A 17,643-nucleotide genomic window follows, 5' to 3' on the forward strand; every position below is an offset into this window, starting at 1 on the left:
GCTCCATAGATGCTGCTGCACCCGCTGAGTTTCTCCAGCTTTTTTGTCTACCTTAGAATGCTTTAGTTGTTTAAATGTGCTAAAGAAGGATTTAAAGGCATTTAGCGGTTTAGAATGGATTAGATTGGTTAAGAGGAATTTCGAGTTGGGTAGAGGCGGTTAGAGGTGGCTAGATCGGTTTGCAGGCGTTTTCAAGGGTTCAGAGGGGCTTAGAATGGCTTAGATTTAGATTCAGATTCAATCTTTATTGTCATTGTGCTGTGTCCCTTACAGAGACATAGAAACATAGACAATAGGCGCTGGAGTAGGCAATCCGGCCCTTCGAGCATGGCTGATCATCGAACTCAGTATCCTGTAGCCTTCTCTCCATACCCCCGGTAAAGAAGTGTTAGCGACACACTGTAACTTTACTTCATTTTATTCACACTGTGTTTTTACAGAGAGCACTAGCTGTACGTGATCTGTCACGGAAAACTAAAGAGTGATATGTGGGTGGGGAGGTTGTAATTCTACTTGTGATATGGGGAGTGGTTAGTAGTGATGAGGTAACTATATTAAAGGCACATGCATATCTCATCTACATCCTTCCCCTTGGAAACGAAAGGCAAACAAATTAGTGACAGGGCGACCACGTCTCATGCGCTAGAAACGGTTAAGCAAAGTCGCCATAGCGGACAGGCGGCTTGACAACACGTCTCGACCGGGTTCGGATCTCGCCATCTTCCCTCCCTGCAGGAAGAAGTGGAACAGGTGCAGACGGCCAAACTGGCACGGGGGAGCCAGGAGGAGACGGAGAAGACAAGGGCAGAAAGGCAGGAGGGGATGCGGGGTCAGCAGCGGGCAGCGCGCGGGCAGGCGAGGGAGGGCAAACCGGAGGAGGATTGGACTGATAGAGCTGAGAGGGTAAAGACCGTGGCATGCGAGGGGCGGCGGGCAGAGCATCGTCCGGAGACCGAAATTGCAGTGGGGGAGCAAAAGGATCCGCGGGCGGCGGTCGTGGCTCGTTGACGAGCCGCAGGTGTTGGCGGGACCGGCGGTAGACGGTGCCTGCATGGTCGACGAGATCGGACCTGGGTGACCCAGCAGAGGCGACGACGGTAGCGAGCTTGGAGTGACCGGAGGAGGTCTGCATGCGGACGACCTGACAGGGGAAAAGGCGCGGAAGGGGGCGGCAGGACTTGTCATTGGAGCGCTTCTGAACATCGCTCTTAAGGGCAATGCGCTCCTGAACAGCAGCGGGCTTGAGGACAGAGGGGATGATTGAGCGCTGGGCCACCGGGATCGGGGGTCTGGCAGTGCGAGACATGAGCCGCTGAGCAGGGGGGCCCATTGCAGGGTCACGGGATATGTTGCGAAGGTTAAGGAGGGCCAGGAAGAAGTCGGAGTTAGACAAGCGACATTGTTCCAGCAAGCTCTTTGCTCTTGCTCGGCCAGACCGTTGCTTTGCGGGTACTCAGGGCTGCTGGTGAAGTGGCGGAAGTACCAGCTGGTGGCGAAAGCTCTAAACATGGAGCTCTTGAATTGACTGCCGTTGTCCGACTGCAGGCTGGCCGGGTTGCCAAAGGTAGAGAAATGGCGGTGCATCTTATCGGCAACGGCCGAAGAGGTGAGGGAGTGCAGCTGGTCAACCTCGAACCAGTTGGAGTAAGAGTCGACGAGGACCAGGAAGTGTTTGCCTCGCCACTCGAAAATGTCAGTGCAACCGCCATCCAGGGCAGTTCGGGTGCAGCCTGCTGCAGAAGCGGCTGTCGTTGCTGGTGGGGGGGCGAGACTATTGCAGGTGGAACAGGAGGAGACCCTCTCCCGGATGTATTGAGCCATACCAGGCCAGTAGAGCTGTCTCTGGGCGTGAGACAAGGTGGCTTCGGCCGCAGGATGACCGCGGTGAGCGGCCTGAAAATAGTGGTCGTGCAGCGCAGCAGGCACAACAACCTTGTGTCCTTTCACAACCACGCCGTCGTGTAGTAGTAGCTCATCACGGACCAGGAAGTAGGGCAGGGCGCCAGCCGGCAGAGCGGAAGGACGGTTGGGCCAGCCATACTGGATGATGGCAGCTAGCTGTTTGTAGGGCAGTATCATCGGCAGTGTGCTGGACCAGGGACTTCATCTGATGTGAAGGGACAATATTCACATTGAGCACCATCAGGTCAGACATTTCATAGGGGTGGCGATCGGTGGATGTTAGCGGGGCGCGGGACAGCATGTCGGCCACGATCATGTCTTTGCCCTTACGATACACAACTTCGAAAGTGAAGCGCTGGAGCTGCAGCATCATGCGCTGCAGCCGGGATGAGGCAACATGGATCGATTTGTTGTGGATGGTGACAAGCGACTGGTAATCAGTTTCGATGGTAAAGGTGTTGCCCAGAAGGTAGTCCTTGAAATTGGAGCAGGCAAACACCACGGCCAGTAACTCCTTCTCAATCTGTGCGTAGTGCTGTTCAGCAGGGGTCATGGCACGGGACGCGAAGGAGACAGGCAGCTGCAGGCCGTCATGGAGCTGCAGGCAAGCAGCACCGAGCCCGAACTGAGAGGCGTCGCAGGTGATGATAATGGGACGCTGCAGGTCAAAAAATGTAAGTGTGGGGGTACTGATTAGCTTGGATTTAAGGATGTCGAAGGCTTTCTGGTGTTGGGGGAACCAAGCCCAGGCCGTGTCCTTCTTTATCAAATCCCTCAGGGGTGCGCTGAGCTCGCTGAGGTCGGGGATGAACTTCCCCAGGTACTTTACCATGCCCAGGAAACGTTGCAGGCTGGGCACATCAGTAGGCGATGACATCCCGGAGATGACAGCTGTTTTCTGCGGGTCGGGTTTCAGCCCCGAGGCTGTGAAAACATGTCCAACATATGTGACCTCCGGGACGCGGAACCGGCACTTCTTGGGGTTTAGTTTCAAGTTGATTTTCCGGGCCCGGTCTAGGACCTGGCGGAGGTTGAAGTCATAGAAACATAGAAACATAGAAATTAGGTGCAGGAGTAGGCCATTCGGCCCTTCGAGCCTGCACCGCCATTCAATATGATCATGGCTGATCATCCAACTCAGTATCCCGTACCTGCCTTCTCTCCATACCCCCTGATCCCCTTAGCCACAAGGGCCACAAGTCGTGCTCAGCGACATCCTTACCGTAGACCAGGATGTCGTCAACGATGATGGCACACGGTAGACGGGCAAACAGCTGTTCCATTGTCCGTTGGAACACCTCGCTGGCAGAGTCGATTCCGAATGGCGTTCGGAGGAACTTAAATCTGCCGAAGGGGGTGCTGAAAGTTGTCAGTTCGGAGGACTGTTCGTCAAGCGGTATCTGCCAGAAGGAGCTCTTGGCATCGAGGACAGAAAAGATTGTGGCCAGACCAACCTGTGCAGCGACGTCCTCTACTGTTCTCATGGGGTAGTGCGGGCGTTTGATGGCAAGGTTTAGGGTTGATGCAAATGCGCATTTCGCTTTTGTCCTTTTTCGCAGCAACAACCATGGTGGAGACCCACCTGGTGGGTTCGCTGACCGCCTTTAGGATGCCCATGGTTACCATGCTGTGCAGCGTCGATTCTACTTTGTCCTTCATGGCGAAGGAAACACGGTGTGCCGCACGGACCACTGGCTCGTCCTTGCGGTCGACCACAATCTTGTAGTTGCAGGGCATCTTGCCCAGCTGTGCAACAAAGCGGTCAGAATATTCAGTCAACGGGTCCATTAGGGCCTGTACCTTGTGGATGTCAGGGTGGAAGGAGACCAGGCCCAAGTCCTGGCATGCTTGGCTGCCCAACAGGGTAATGCAGTTGGAATCGAGAAGATAGAAAGTGAGGGGCCGAGAGGTTTCCAGTATCTTGCAGCGCAGAGTTGCCTTTCTCACAGGAACAATCACCCTTCCTTAAGTACTCTGGGATGCAGCCCATCTGGCCCTGGGGATTTATCAGCCTTTAATCCATTCAATTTACCCAACACCACTTCCCGGCTAAGCTGGATTTCACTCAATTCCTCCAACTCCTTTGACCCGCGGTCCCCTGCTATTTCCGGCAAATTATTTATGTCTTCTTTAGTGAAGACGGAACCAAAGTAGTTATTCAATTGGTCCGCCAAATCCTTGTTCCCCATGATCAACTCACCTGTTTCTGACTGCAAGGGACCTACATTTGTTTTAACTAATCTCTTTCTTTTCACATATCTATAAAAACGTTTGCAGTCACTTTTTATGTTCCCTGCCAGTTTTCTTTCATAATCTATTTTTCCTTTCCTAATTAAGCCCTTTGCTGGTCTCTGAATTTCTCCCAGTCCTCCGGTATGCTGCTTTTTCTGGCTAACTTGTACGCATCATCCTTCGCTTTGATACTATCCCTGATTTCCCTTGTTATCCACGGATGTACTACCTTCCCTGATTTATTATTTTGCCAAATTGGGATGAACAATTTTTGTAGTTTATCCATGCAGTCTTTAAATGTCTTCCATTGCATATCCACCGTCAACCCTTTTAGAATTAATTGCCAGTCAATCTTGGCCAATTCACGTCTCATACCCTCAAAGTTACTTTTCTTTAAGTTCAGAACCATTGATTCTGTATTAACAATGTCACTCTCCATCCTAATGAAGAACACAACCATATTATGGTCACTCCTGCCCAAGCGGCCACGTACAACAAGATTGCTAACTAACCCTTCCTCATTACTCAATACCCAGTCTAAAATAGCCTGCTCTCTCGTTGGTTCCTCTACATGTTGATTTAGATAACTATCCCGCATACATTCCAAGAAATCCTCTTCCTCAGCACCCCTGCCAATTTGATTCACCCAATCTATATGTAGATTGAAGTCACCCATTATAACTGTTTTGCCTTTGTCGCACAGGGAGACTCATACACAATCACAGGGAGAATCACAAAACCCAGTTATTGAAATGTAAGTTTAACTTTTAAAACTGAGGCTTGTTGCCATGTCTTCAGTGTCTCCCACAATAACATGTCATCCAAATAAACCATTATCAAATGGCCTTGAGCTCTTAACAATGCTAAGATTGGTTTCAGCAGTTCTGTAAACAATCTAGTAACTGAAGTCAACACATTAGGCAATGCTTTGAATTACCACTAATGAGTCATCCAGACAAATTTGAAACCTCTACGATCTTTATCTTGGAGATGTATGCTTGCCATATAGCATTCTGTTGAAATTAATTGCAAAGCATTAGTAAAATCTCAATGTTTAAATGTTTATACTGTACAAAAAAGGTTTGCGATTTGTGAGCTTTTTTTTGTTTTCTCTATTATCCCTTTTTAACTCAAAATATCAATTTCTATTTGAATTTTCAAATCTCTTCTTTAGAGAAAATTGAATACTTTTTGGAATATGTTGAGTAGGGGAATTTCATTCCGTTAAAATTCAATTCTAAACCTCATTATACTGCACAGTATATATGCATCAGATGTTATTAGTTTCCATTCTTTTAAAAATAATTGTAACCTACCCCCAATTTGTAAGTAGGACACATCTCATATTCTATCAGAACCAGAACCACCTACCTCAGGGTTTACCAGTATCACTTTTTGTACCTTGCCCCTTGTGGGAATACCATGTCCTCCACGTCCTGGGGTTTTATTCAGTTCCCCTTCGGTATGGATTTTGCTTTCCAGCTATGCTGCCAAACATCGGTGGCTTCATCATCCCGATGGTTATTGATTCTTCGTTGAGAACCTTCAGTTTTTTGGCGAGCACCACTCCAAAGAGTAAGTGTGGCAATTATATATTAGATGGTTTACAAAGCCCTGCAAACTTAGGATGTATGTTAGGTCTTATCACAGACTTACTCCAAAAATGTGCATCACACATCATTCCAATCACATCCTGTTGTGACATTGTCATATTTCCTTCTTCCAGATCTCTGGCAAATGCCGTAATGCTTGACCCCATTAATTGTTTTACCTGCTGTAATCTCATTTCTTGAGCTCTTACTGCAGTGCCCATATAATTCCACACTTCTTTGTTAACAGCTGGAACTCCTAACCATATAACCATATAACCATATAACAATTACAGCACGGAAACAGGCCATCTCGACCCTTCTAGTCCGTGCCGAACACATAATCTCCCCTAGTCCCATATACCTGCGCTCAGACCATAACCCTCCATTCCCTTCCCATCCATATAACTATCCAATTTATTTTTTAATTATAAAAACGAACCTGCCTCCACCACCTTCACTGGAAGCTCATTCCACACAGCTACCACTCTCTGAGTAAAGAAGTTTCCCCTCATGTTACCCCTAAACTTCAGTCCCTTAATTCTCATGTCATGTCCCCTTGTTTGAATCTTCCCTACTCTCAGTGGGAAAAGCTTTTCCACGTCAACTCTGTCTATCCCTCTCATCATTTAAAAAACCTCTATCAAGTCCCCCCTTAACCTTCTGCGCTCCAAAGAATAAAGCCCTAACTTGTTCAACCTTTCTCTGTAACTTAGTTGCTGAAACCCAGGCAACATTCTAGTAAATCTCCTCTGTACTCTCTCTATTTTGTTGACATCCTTCCTATAATTAGGCGACCAAAATTGTACACCATACTCCAGAATTGGCCTCACCAATGCCTTGTACAATTTTAACATTACATCCCAACTTCTATACTCAATGCTCTGATTTATAAAGGCCAGCACACCAAAAGCTTTCTTTACCACCCTATCTACATGAGATTCCACTTTCAGGGAACTGTGCACAGTTATTCCCAGATCCCTCTGTTCACCTACATTCTTCAATTCCCTACCATTTACCATGTACGTCCTATTTTGATTTGTCCTGCCAAGATGTAGCACCTCACACTTATCAGCATTAAACTCCATCTGCCATCTTTCAGCCCACTCTTCTAACTGGCATAAATCTCTCTGTAGACTTTGAAACTCTACTTCATTACCCGCAACCCCACCTATCTTAGTATCATCTGCATACTTACTAATCCAATTTACCACACCATCATCCTGATCATTGATGTACACGACAAACAACAGTGGACCCAACACAGATCCCTGTGGCACCCCACTCGTCACTGGCCTCCAATCTGACGAACAACCATCCACCATTACTCTCTGGCATCTCCCATTCAGCCACTGTTGAATCCATCTTGCTACTCCACCATTAATACCCAACCATTGAACCTTATTAACCAACCTTCCATGAGGAACCTTGTCAAAGGCCTTACTGAAGTCCATATGCACAACATCCACTGCGTTACCCTCATCAATTTCCCGTGTAACATCTTCAAAAAATTCAAGAAGATTAGTTAAACAAGACCTTCCAGGCACAAGACCTTCCAGGCACAAAACCAAGCACAGTTCTGCGGGATTTTATATTTGTTCACAATTTCATCCATCGTTGGTCTTCCAACTGATGGGAAAGCAGGTAATTTATACTCTCTGCTATCTCCTCTGATAGAGGTTGTCCCTTGTTTCTGGGACTAGATAACGTTTGGGCCAGCCCTGGCACTTTTCTTTTTTGCATTGGCTGGTTCTCAACTGATTCGTTATCAAGTGTATTCTGGATATTCCTCCTCATAATGGGTTTCACCTGAATTTTCATATCAGGTATTACATGCGATGGCTCTCTGAAAGGCATACGCTTTTTTGTTCCTCTTTGAGGTACATCAAGCTCTTACATTGAGCTGTATATTGGCCCCCCACTTTTGGGTGCTGCTCCATATTCTGGGTCTCCTGTAGACCAACGTCTGTATTATCTTTCAGACATTTCTGGTGCTGCCTCAGTGTCAGGCCAGCCCTTTTTCCTCTTTGAGGTACATCAAGCTCTTGCATTGAGCTGTATATTGGCAGCCCACTTTTGGGTGCTGCTCCATATTCTGGGTCTCCTGTAGACCAACGCCTGTATTGTCTTTCAGACATTTCTGGTGCTGCCTCCCTGTCAGGTCAGCCTATATATTCATCTTTATCATCAGGCATTTCGGTCGCTGGCTCAAATCTGGGCCAACGTTTCCCAGAACCTCTTCTGGGTATTCCATGCGGTTACTCTTTAAGCCTGCGTCTTTTATACTCCTTCTGGAGTTTGTTTTACCCATGAGGAATTCCAGTTTATAAATTCTATAGTTCAGATTCCTCAGAGTCTTCCAGGCCTGTCATTTCTTTATGGCCTTGCTCCCTATGGGAGTTTCAACGGGACTCCCCCCCCACCCCCCCCCGTGTAAAATAGTTATTTCTTTACAATCGACTTTTTAGTCAGGCGCCCGCTACTCTCAGACACTTTGTCTGATTGAGTGCTTACTGCGGTGCGCTTACTATTCTTACTCCCGCCTTTCTCGATACATAAGACTTGCCTGTGTCTCTGCACGCAGTCTCCGGAGAAAAGCAGCCTGAAAGTAAAAGTAGATAATACTTACATTCAGGTTTTGTTTCACTCACCGCTTGGAGGTTCCACAACTACTACCGTGGTCATAGCACAATGCGTCTGACGAGTTGACGCGCATGCGCTTGGACAGCCTTCTTCACGTAGTCACTCACGTGACTCCGAAGTAAAATTCCTATTCTATCCCATTGTGTAAATGATTTATCTATAATAGAAGGTTTAAAAGATGGGTTACTAACTATTGGAGATAAAAGAGATAGATTTCTTAATTTTAGGGTATGTTTTATTTGTTTTATTTGTTTCCAAGTTCTAATTGTGCTGTGTATAATTGGATTTTTATTGAATTTTGTGTTATTCAGGATCATTGGTGAGATGAGGATCGCTCCAATATTGCAAGAGGAGCAGTCCTCTCTCTCCATTACAATCCAATCCACCTACTGGGCAGAGTTGCCCAGTAATGGTACATAAAGTTAGGAAGTGCTAAACCACCCAATTATTTTGGTTTACTCAAGTGTGTTCTTTGTATTCTATGGCATTTATAGTCCCATATAAAATTTGTAATGTCTGAGTCCAGTTAAAAAAAAAGCGTTTTCGGTAGGTATATTGGAATTGACTGTAATAGGTATAGAATTTGTGGTAGAAAATCATTTTTATAGCATTTATTCGCCCTATTAAAGACATCGGAAGCGTTTTCCAGAATTTGATTAAAGCATTTAACTTGACTATAATTTGCATTAAACATAGCTTGATATTTGCCAGTGATTTCAATTACCAAATATTTAAATTTTTCTGTAGCTATTTTAAAAGGGAATTTTAAGAGGTGTGTTGAGTCTCTGGGTTTTATCGACATAATTTCACTTCTATTCCACTTTTATTCCAATTTATTCTGTATCCTGAGAAAGATCCAACATCCTCTATTAGGTTTAATATGTTTGGTATACTAATTTGGGGTTTTGTGATGTACAATAGTACATCATCTGCGTATAAAGACATTTTATTATTTGAATATTTTATATTATATTTTGTATTATAATCGTGGATGTTTGAATGTGTTCTGATTCTTTCAGCTAAAGGTTCAATTACAAGAGCAAATAGCATCGGTGACAGTGAGCATCCTTGTCTATTGCCCCTTGATAATTGAAATTTCGTAGACAATATATTGTTGGTTAATATTCTAGCCGTAGGCTTATTATATAATAGTTTATCCATGAGATGAAATTCACTCCCATTTGAATTTTTTGCAATACTTTAACAAGGTAGTCCCATTCCACTTGATCGATAGTTGTTTCTGCGTCCAATGAGATAATTGATAAGTCTTGTTATTCAGTTTTATGTGAATGCATTATATTGAGCAGACGCCTCAGATTATTAGATGATAGTCTCTTGGGTCTGAACCCTGTTTGATCCGCATTTATTAATTTACTAACACATTGGTGACAGTTAAGTGATGTTCCTTTGAAGACTGCAGCACACACACATTACAGGCAAATAACATGTAAAGGTAAATGGTTATAGTTATAACATACTGAGTTAAGTGAAATGTGTGAACCGAGTTAAGTGAAATCCCCTACATGTAGGGGAGAAATAAGAAAAAGATAATAAACAGAGAATAAGAGGGGGTGGGTTTCTTAAATGTGTACATTTTAATGTTAGGAACATTGTAAGAAAGGTGGATGAGGTTAGAGCCTGATTGACACCTGGAAGTATGATGTTGTGGCGATCAGTGATACATGGTTGCAGGAGGGCTGTGATTGGAAACTAAATATTCCAGGATTGCGTTGCTTCAGGTGTGATAGAATTGGAGGGGCAAGAGGTGGAGGTGTTGCATTGCTAGTCAGGGAAGATATTACAGGATAGATTAGAGAGCTCGTCTATGGAGGCTATTTGGGTGGAGCTGAGAAATGGGAAAGGTGTAGCAAGACTTATAGGGGTGTATTATAAACCGCCTAATGGGGAGAGAGAATTGGAAGAGCCAATATATAAGGAGATCGCAGATATTAGTAGTAAGCACAAGGTAGTGATTGTGGGAGATTTCAATTTTCCACACATAGACTGGGAAACACATGGGCTGGATGGTTTGCAGTTTGTAAAATGTGTGCAGGATAGGTTTTTGCAGCAATACATTGAGGTACCTACTAGAGAAGGGGCAGTGCTGGACCTCCTGTGAGGAAATGAGACAGGTCAGGTGGCGGAGGTATATGTTGGGGACCACTTCAGGTCCAGTGATCACAATACCATTAGTTTCAATATAATTATGGACATGGTCAGAACTGGACCTAGTGTTGAGATTTTTGATTGGAGAAAAGCTAACTTTGAGGAGATGCGGAAGGATTTAAAAGGAGTGAATTGGGACATTTTGTTTTATGGGAAGGATGTGGAAGAGAAATGGAGGACATTTAAAGGTGAAATTTTAACAGTACAGAATCTTTATGTCCCTGGTCGGATGAAAGGAAATAGTAAAAAATGGAAAGAGCCATGATTTTCAAGGGAAATTGGACACTTGGTTCGGAAAAAGAGAGAGATCTACGATAATTATAGGCAGCATGGAGTAAATGATGTTTTTGAGGAGTATAAAGAATGTAAAAAGAATCTTAAGAAATAAATTAGAAAAACTAAAAGAAGATATGAGGTTGCTTTGGCAAGTAAGGTGAAAATAAATCCAAAGGGTTTCTACATCTACATTAATAGCAAAAGGATAACGAGGGATAAAATTGTTCCATTAGAGAGTCAGAGTGGACAGCTATCTGCAGAGCCAAAAGAGATGGGGGAGATATTGAACAATTTATTTTCTTCAATTTATTCACCAAGGAGGATATTGAATTATGTGAGGTAAGGGAAACAAGCTATGGAAACTATGAGATTCAAAGAAGAGGAAGTACTGACACTTTTGAAAAATATAAAAGTGGATAAGTCTCCAGGTACTGACAGGATATTCCCTAGGATATTGAGGGGAGTTAGTGTAGAAATAGCAGGGGCTATGACAGAAATATTTCAAATGTCATTAGAAACGGGAATAGTGCCGGAGGATTGGCGTACTGCGCATGTTGTTCCATTGTTTAAAAATGGTTCTAAGAGTAAACCTAGCAATTATAGACATGTTAGTTAATGGAAAGGATACTTAGAGATAATATATATAAGCATCTGGATAAACAGGGTCTGATTAGGAACAGTCAACATGGATTTGTGCCTGGAAGGCCATGTTTGACTACTCTTCTTGAATTTTTTGAAGAGGTTACATAGAAACATAGAAACATAGAAATTAGGTGCAGGAGTAGGCCATTCGGCCCTTCGAGCCTGCACCGCCATTCAATATGATCATGGCTGATCATCCAACTCAGTATCCCGTACCTGCCTTCTCTCCATACCCTCTGATCCCCTTGGCCACAAGGGCCACATCTAACTCCCTCTTAAATATAGCCAATGAACTGGCCTCAACTACCCTCTGTGGCAGAGAGTTCCAGAGATTCACCACTCTCTGTGTGAAAAAAGTTCTCCTCATCTCGGTTCTAAAGGATTTCCCCCTTATCCTTAAGCTGTGACCCCTTCTCCTGGACTTCCCCAACATCGGGAACAATCTTCCTGCATCTAGCCTGTCCAACCCCTTAAGAATTTTGTAAGTTTCTATAAGATCCCCTCTCAATCTCCTAAATTCTAGAGAGTATAAACCAAGTCTATCCAGTCTTTCTTCATAAGACAGTCCTGACAACCCAGGAATCAGTCTGGTGAACCTTCTCTGCACTCCCTCTATGGCAATAATATCCTTCCTCAGATTTGGAGACCAAAACTGCACGCAATACTCCAGGTGTGGTCTCACCAAGACCCTGTACAACTGCAGTAGAACCTCCCTGCTCCTATACTCAAATCCTCTTGCTATGAAAGCCAACATACCATTTGCTTTCTTTACTGCCTGCTGCACCTGCATGCCTACCTTCAATGACTGGTGTACCATGACACCCAGGTCTCGCTGTATCTCCCCCTTTCCCAATCGGCCACCATTTAGATAATAATCTGCTTTCCCGTTTTTGCCACCAAAATGGATAACCTCACATTTATCCACATTATACTGCATCTGCCAAACATTTGCCCACTCACCCAGCCTATCCAAGTCACCTTGCAGTCTCCTAGCATCCTCCTCACACCTAACACTGCCCCCCAGCTTAGTGTCATCCGCAAACTTGGAGATATTGCCTTCAATTCCCTCATCCAGATCATTAATATATATTGTAAATAGCTGGGGTCCCAGTACTGAGCCTTGCGGTACCCCACTAGTCACTGCCTGCCATTGTGAAAAGGACCCGTTTACTCCTACTCTTTGCTTCCTGTTTGCCAGCCAGTTCTCTATCCACATTAATACTGAACCCCCAATGCCATGTGCTTTAAGTTTGTATACTAATCTCTTATGTGGGACCTTGTCGAAAGCCTTCTGGAAGTCCAGATACACCACATCCACTGGTTCTCCCCTATCCACGCTACTAGTTACATCCTCGAAAAATTCTATAAGATTCGTCAGACATGATTTACCTTTCGTAAATCCATGCTGACTTTGTCCAATGATTTCACCACTTTCCAAATGTGCTGCTATCCCATCTTTAATAACTGACTCTAGCAGTTTCCCCACTACCGATGTTAGACTAACTGGTCTGTAATTCCCCGTTTTCTCTCTCCCTCCCTTCTTAAAAAGTGGAGTTACGTTTGCTACCCGCCAATCCTCTGGAACTACTCCAGAATCTAAAGAGTTTTGAAAGATTATTACTAATGCATCCACTATTTCTGAAGCTACTTCCTTAAGTACTCTGGGATGCAGCCTATCTGGCCCTGGGGATTTATCGGCCTTTAATCCATTCAATTTACTCAACACCACTTCCCGACTAACCTGGATTTCACTCAATTCCTCCACCTCCTTTGACCCGTGGGCCCCTGCTATTTCCGGCAGATCATTTATGTCTTCCTTAGTGAAGACGGAACCAAAGTAGTTATTCAATTGGTCCACCATATCCTGGTTCCCCATGATCAACTCACCTGTTTCTGACTGCAAGGGACCTACATTTGTTTTAACTAATCTCTTTCTTACTCGGGAAATTGATGAGGGTAAAGCAGTGGATGTTATCTATATGGACTTCAGTAAGGCCTTTGACAAGGTTCCTCATGGAAGGTTGGTTAAGAAGTTTCAAATGTTGGGTATTAATGGTGGAGTAGCAGGATGGATTCAACAGTGGCTGAATGGGAGATGCCAGAGAGTAATGGTGGATGGCTGTTTGTCAGGTTGGAGGCCGGTGACTAGTGGGGTGCCACAGGGATCTGTGTTGGGTCCACTGTTGTTTGTCATGTAAATCGATGATCTGGATGATGGTGTGGTAAATTGGATTAGTAAGTATGCAGATGATACTAAGATAGGTGGTGTTGTGGATAAAAACATAGAAAATAGGTGGGTAGGCCATTCGGCCTTCAAGCCTGCACCGCCATTCAATATGATCATGGCTGATCATCCAACTCAGTATCCTGTACCTGCCTTCTCTCCATACCCCCTGATTCCTTTAGCCACAAGGGCCACATCTAACTCCCTCTTAAATATAGCCAATGAACTGGCCTCAACTACCTTCTGTGGCAGAGAATTCGGGAGGTTCACCACTCTCTGTGTGAAAAATGTTTTCCTCATCTCGGTCCCAAAAGATTTCCCCCTTATCCTTAAACTGTGACCCATTGTTCTGGAAAATTCAGGATAATGAGGTAGAGATTTAGGCCATTTGGAAGAGTGGGCTGAGAGATTGCAGATGGAGTTTAATGCTGATAAGTGTGAGGTGCTACATCTTGGCAGGACAAATCAAAAATAGGACGTACATGGTAAATGGTAGTGAGTTGAGGAATGCAGTTGAACAGAGGGATCTAGGAATAACTGTGCACAGTTCCCTGAAGGTGGAATCTCATGTAGATAGGGTGGAAAAGAAAGCTTTTGGTGTGCTGGCCTTTATAAATGAGTATAGAAGTTGGGATGTAATGTTAAAATTGTACAAGGCATTGGTGAGGCCAATTCTGCAGTACGGTGTACAATTTATGTCGCCTAATTATAGGAAGGATGTCAACAAAATAGAGAGAGTACAGAGGAGATTTACAAGAATGTTGCCTGGGTTTCAGCAACTACGTTGCAGAGAAAGGTTGAACAAGTTAGGTCTTTGTTCTTTGGAGCGCAGAAGGTTAAGGGGGGACTTGATAGAGATCTTTAAAATGATGAGAGGGATAGACAGAGTTGACGTGGATAAGCTTTTCCCATTGAGAGTAGGGAAGATTCAAACAAGGGGACATGACGAGAATTAAGGGTAACAGAAGTTTAAGGGTAACATAGGGAAAACGTCTTTACTCAGAGAGTGGTAGCTGTGTGGAATGAGCTTCCAGTGGAAGTGGTGGAGACAGGTTCGATTTTATAATTTTAAAATAAATTGGATAGGTATATGGACGGGAAAGGAATGGAGGGTTATGGTCTGAGTGCAGGAAGATGGGACGGGGAGAATAAGTGTTTGGCACGGACTAGAAGGGCCGAGATGGCCTGTTTCCATGCTGTAATTCTTATATGGTTATATGGTTAAATGGTTACACCTTCAGTCTGATGGGAGATAGAAAAATGAGGAAGTGTAAGGAGTGAAAACAGGGCAAGGGGAACGGAGATCAGGGAAAATGTAGAATAGATCAGTGTTCGATAGATCAATGAGGGGGGGCACAATCAACTACACAGTCAAAAAGGCCCAACAGACGTTGTACTTCCTGCGGCAGCTGAGATAACACAATCTGGCACAGGCAATGGTCTAGTTTTATACGGCCATCGTAGAGTGTGTCCTCACCTTCTCCATCATGGTCTGTGTATTCGCTGGTGCTCCTGCAGCCTTTGTGCCCTCTTGAAACAGTGGGGCGTGGGTCCGCTGGTGCTGCTGCAAACTCTGCGAGCTGTCATATGCCTCACCACAGTTCTGGCAGTCGTAGGGCTGGCCACTGGTGTGCATGTGCTGGTGAGACAGGGCATGGGAGGCCATGGCAAAGCTCTCTCCACTTACCAGGCTGAGGACTGGACGCTAGCAGTCTTGCACCCGCTGGTGGTACAGCAGGCTGGCAGAGTCCTTGCCGTACTGGGCGCAGGTGAAGGGGCGATCGCCGGTGTGGGTACGCTGGTGCCTCAGCAGGTGGCTGGAGTCGCTGAAGCCCTTGCCGCACTGGGTGCAGGTATAGGGGCGCTCGCCGGTGTGAGTGCGCTGGTGGTACAGCAGGCCGTTGGAGCGGGCGAAGCACTTGCCGCACTGGGTGCAGATGTAGGGACGCTCGCCGGAGTGGGTGCGCTGGTGCCTCATCAGGCTGCTGGAGGAGGCGAAGCATTTGCCGCACTGGGTGCAGGTGAAGGGGCGCTCGCCGGTGTGGGTGCGCTGGTGCACCAGCAGGCAGCTGGACTGGGTGAAGCCCTTGCCGCACTCGGTGCAGGTGAAGGGGTGTTCGCCGGTGTGGGCGCACTGGTGCACCACCAGCTTGCTGGAGTCGATGAAGCCCTCGCCACAGTCGCTGCAGGTGTAGGGCCGCTCACTGCTGTGCAAACGCCGGTGCTGCTTTAGGGTCATAGACGTCTTGAATCTTTTGCCGCAGTCGGGGCAGGTGAAGGGCCGCTCACCGCTGTGCACCTGCTGATGCCGCCGTAGCTTCGACAACCGGGCAAAGCTCTTGCCACAGGTGGAGCAGTCATAGGGTGCCTCCCCCGTGTGCAACTCCTGGTGGATCTTCAGATCGTTCCCCCACTTGAAGTCCTTGCCGCAGTCGGAGCAGACAAAGGGCCTCTTGTCGGAGTGCACCCGCTGGTGGGACTGCAGGTTACCGGAGCTGGTGAAGCCCTTGCCGCACTGGGCGCAGGTAAAGGGGCGCTCGCCGGTGTGGGTGCGTTGGTGCTCTTCCAGCTTCCTGGAGCTGGCGAAGCCCTTGCCGCAGTTGCTACAGGTGTAGGGCCGCTCCCCGGTGTGCAGGTGCCTGTGATGCTTCAAGTTTATGGACGACTTGAAGCCTTTGCCGCAGTCGGAGCAGGTGAAGGGCCGCTCACTGCTGTGCACCGGCCGGTGAGCCCGCAGCCCCGACAACCAGGCAAAGCTCTTGCCGCATGTGGAGCAGGACATAGGGCTTCTCGCCCGTGTGCAACTGCTGGTGGATCTTCAGGACCGGAGCCGTCATGAAGCTCTTGCCGCACTCCGAGCAGTCGAAGGGGCGTTCTCCCGTGTGCACCCGCCGGTGGGCCTCCAGTTTGCTCAGGTACTGCCAGGCCTTGCCACACACGTTGCACTTATAACACTTCTCCTTGTTGCGCCCCGTCATGTGGTCCTCCATCGAAGCTCAGCCCGCACACCGAGCTGATGGGGGGGGGGGTGCCCTGGTCGCCCTCAATGGCCGCTCAAATCCCCGTCTCACCGTCCACAGCAACAAATCCTAAACCCTGCAGGACGGGAACACAGAGGGTCAACAGGCCGGCAAACAGGACATTACTAACGTGTGAATATTACTAGTGCTTGTAGGGGGGAGGGCAGAGGGGGTGTGAGGGGAGCGGGGGGAGATGGGTTGAGAGGGAGGGGGAGAGAGGAGGCGGTAAAGAGTGACGAGATGATGAGGAGGCAAGTGGGATGAGGGTGGTGGAAGTGAGGGGAGGGGGTGATTTACCTTGAACAAAATTGTTAAAGGCTCTTAAAGATATGGGGAGAAGGCAGGAACGGGGTACTGACTGGAGATGATCAGCCATGATCACATTGAATGGCGGTGCTGGCTCGAAGGGCCGAATGGCAGCCTCCTGCACCTACTGTCTATTGTTTGCTGATTTATTTCACTCCCCTGTGGGTTAATAACATTATTGGCCTCAGTTTTCCCCACAGACCGGGTTTATTTCACTCCTCTGAGGGTTTATAACATTATTGACTTCAGAGGAGAGATACAGGGCTGCCAACTCTCACGGTTTGAGCGTGACACTCACGCATTTCAGCCAATTCTCACGCCCTCACGCTGAAGACAGAATTCTCACGCTGACAGGCTCTCTTCAGTCCCTGCACAGCAAAGATCTTTGCTGCAGTTTGTCTCAACTTTGCGCCGCTTGACAGCGATCTGCACGGATTGGGGAAGCCCGTCGGTCCCGGGCAGCGGGTGCCAGCGCTTTTGTGAGCCGTCTGCGAGCTCTGCGCTGCCGGCTGCCACGGCAACCTCGCTCCCTCTCTCCCTCCTGCCCTTCAACTCACACGGCAGCGCCAGCGCCGCAAATCCACGCTGCACCAGCCCGCCATTGCGCGGCCGGGGAAAGAGAGGGAGGGGAGAAATAGTGATA

General features: G+C 46.8%; 2 protein-coding genes across 2 annotated transcripts; both read right to left on the reverse strand.

Annotated features, from left to right (window-relative positions):
* Positions 1-404: 404 nt before the first annotated feature.
* LOC129694603 (uncharacterized) lies at positions 405-15,282 on the reverse strand. Its single transcript, XM_055631332.1, has 2 exons — positions 15,152-15,282; positions 405-8,325 (listed from the first exon to the last, which is right to left on the reverse strand). The coding sequence occupies exon 2, from the start codon at positions 2,077-2,079 to the stop codon at positions 643-645; it is 1,437 nt and encodes a 478-aa protein (XP_055487307.1). The 5' UTR covers positions 2,080-8,325; positions 15,152-15,282; the 3' UTR covers positions 405-642.
* On the reverse strand, positions 9,716-16,766 carry LOC129694604 (oocyte zinc finger protein XlCOF6-like). Its single transcript, XM_055631333.1, has one exon. The coding sequence runs from the start codon at positions 16,454-16,456 to the stop codon at positions 15,380-15,382; it is 1,077 nt and encodes a 358-aa protein (XP_055487308.1). The 5' UTR covers positions 16,457-16,766; the 3' UTR covers positions 9,716-15,379.
* Between the last annotated feature and the right edge of the window lie 877 nt (positions 16,767-17,643).

This window comes from Leucoraja erinacea, unplaced genomic scaffold, assembly GCF_028641065.1.
Source record: "Leucoraja erinacea ecotype New England unplaced genomic scaffold, Leri_hhj_1 Leri_720S, whole genome shotgun sequence".
In the NCBI taxonomy this organism is placed as follows: domain Eukaryota; kingdom Metazoa; phylum Chordata; class Chondrichthyes; order Rajiformes; family Rajidae; genus Leucoraja; species Leucoraja erinaceus.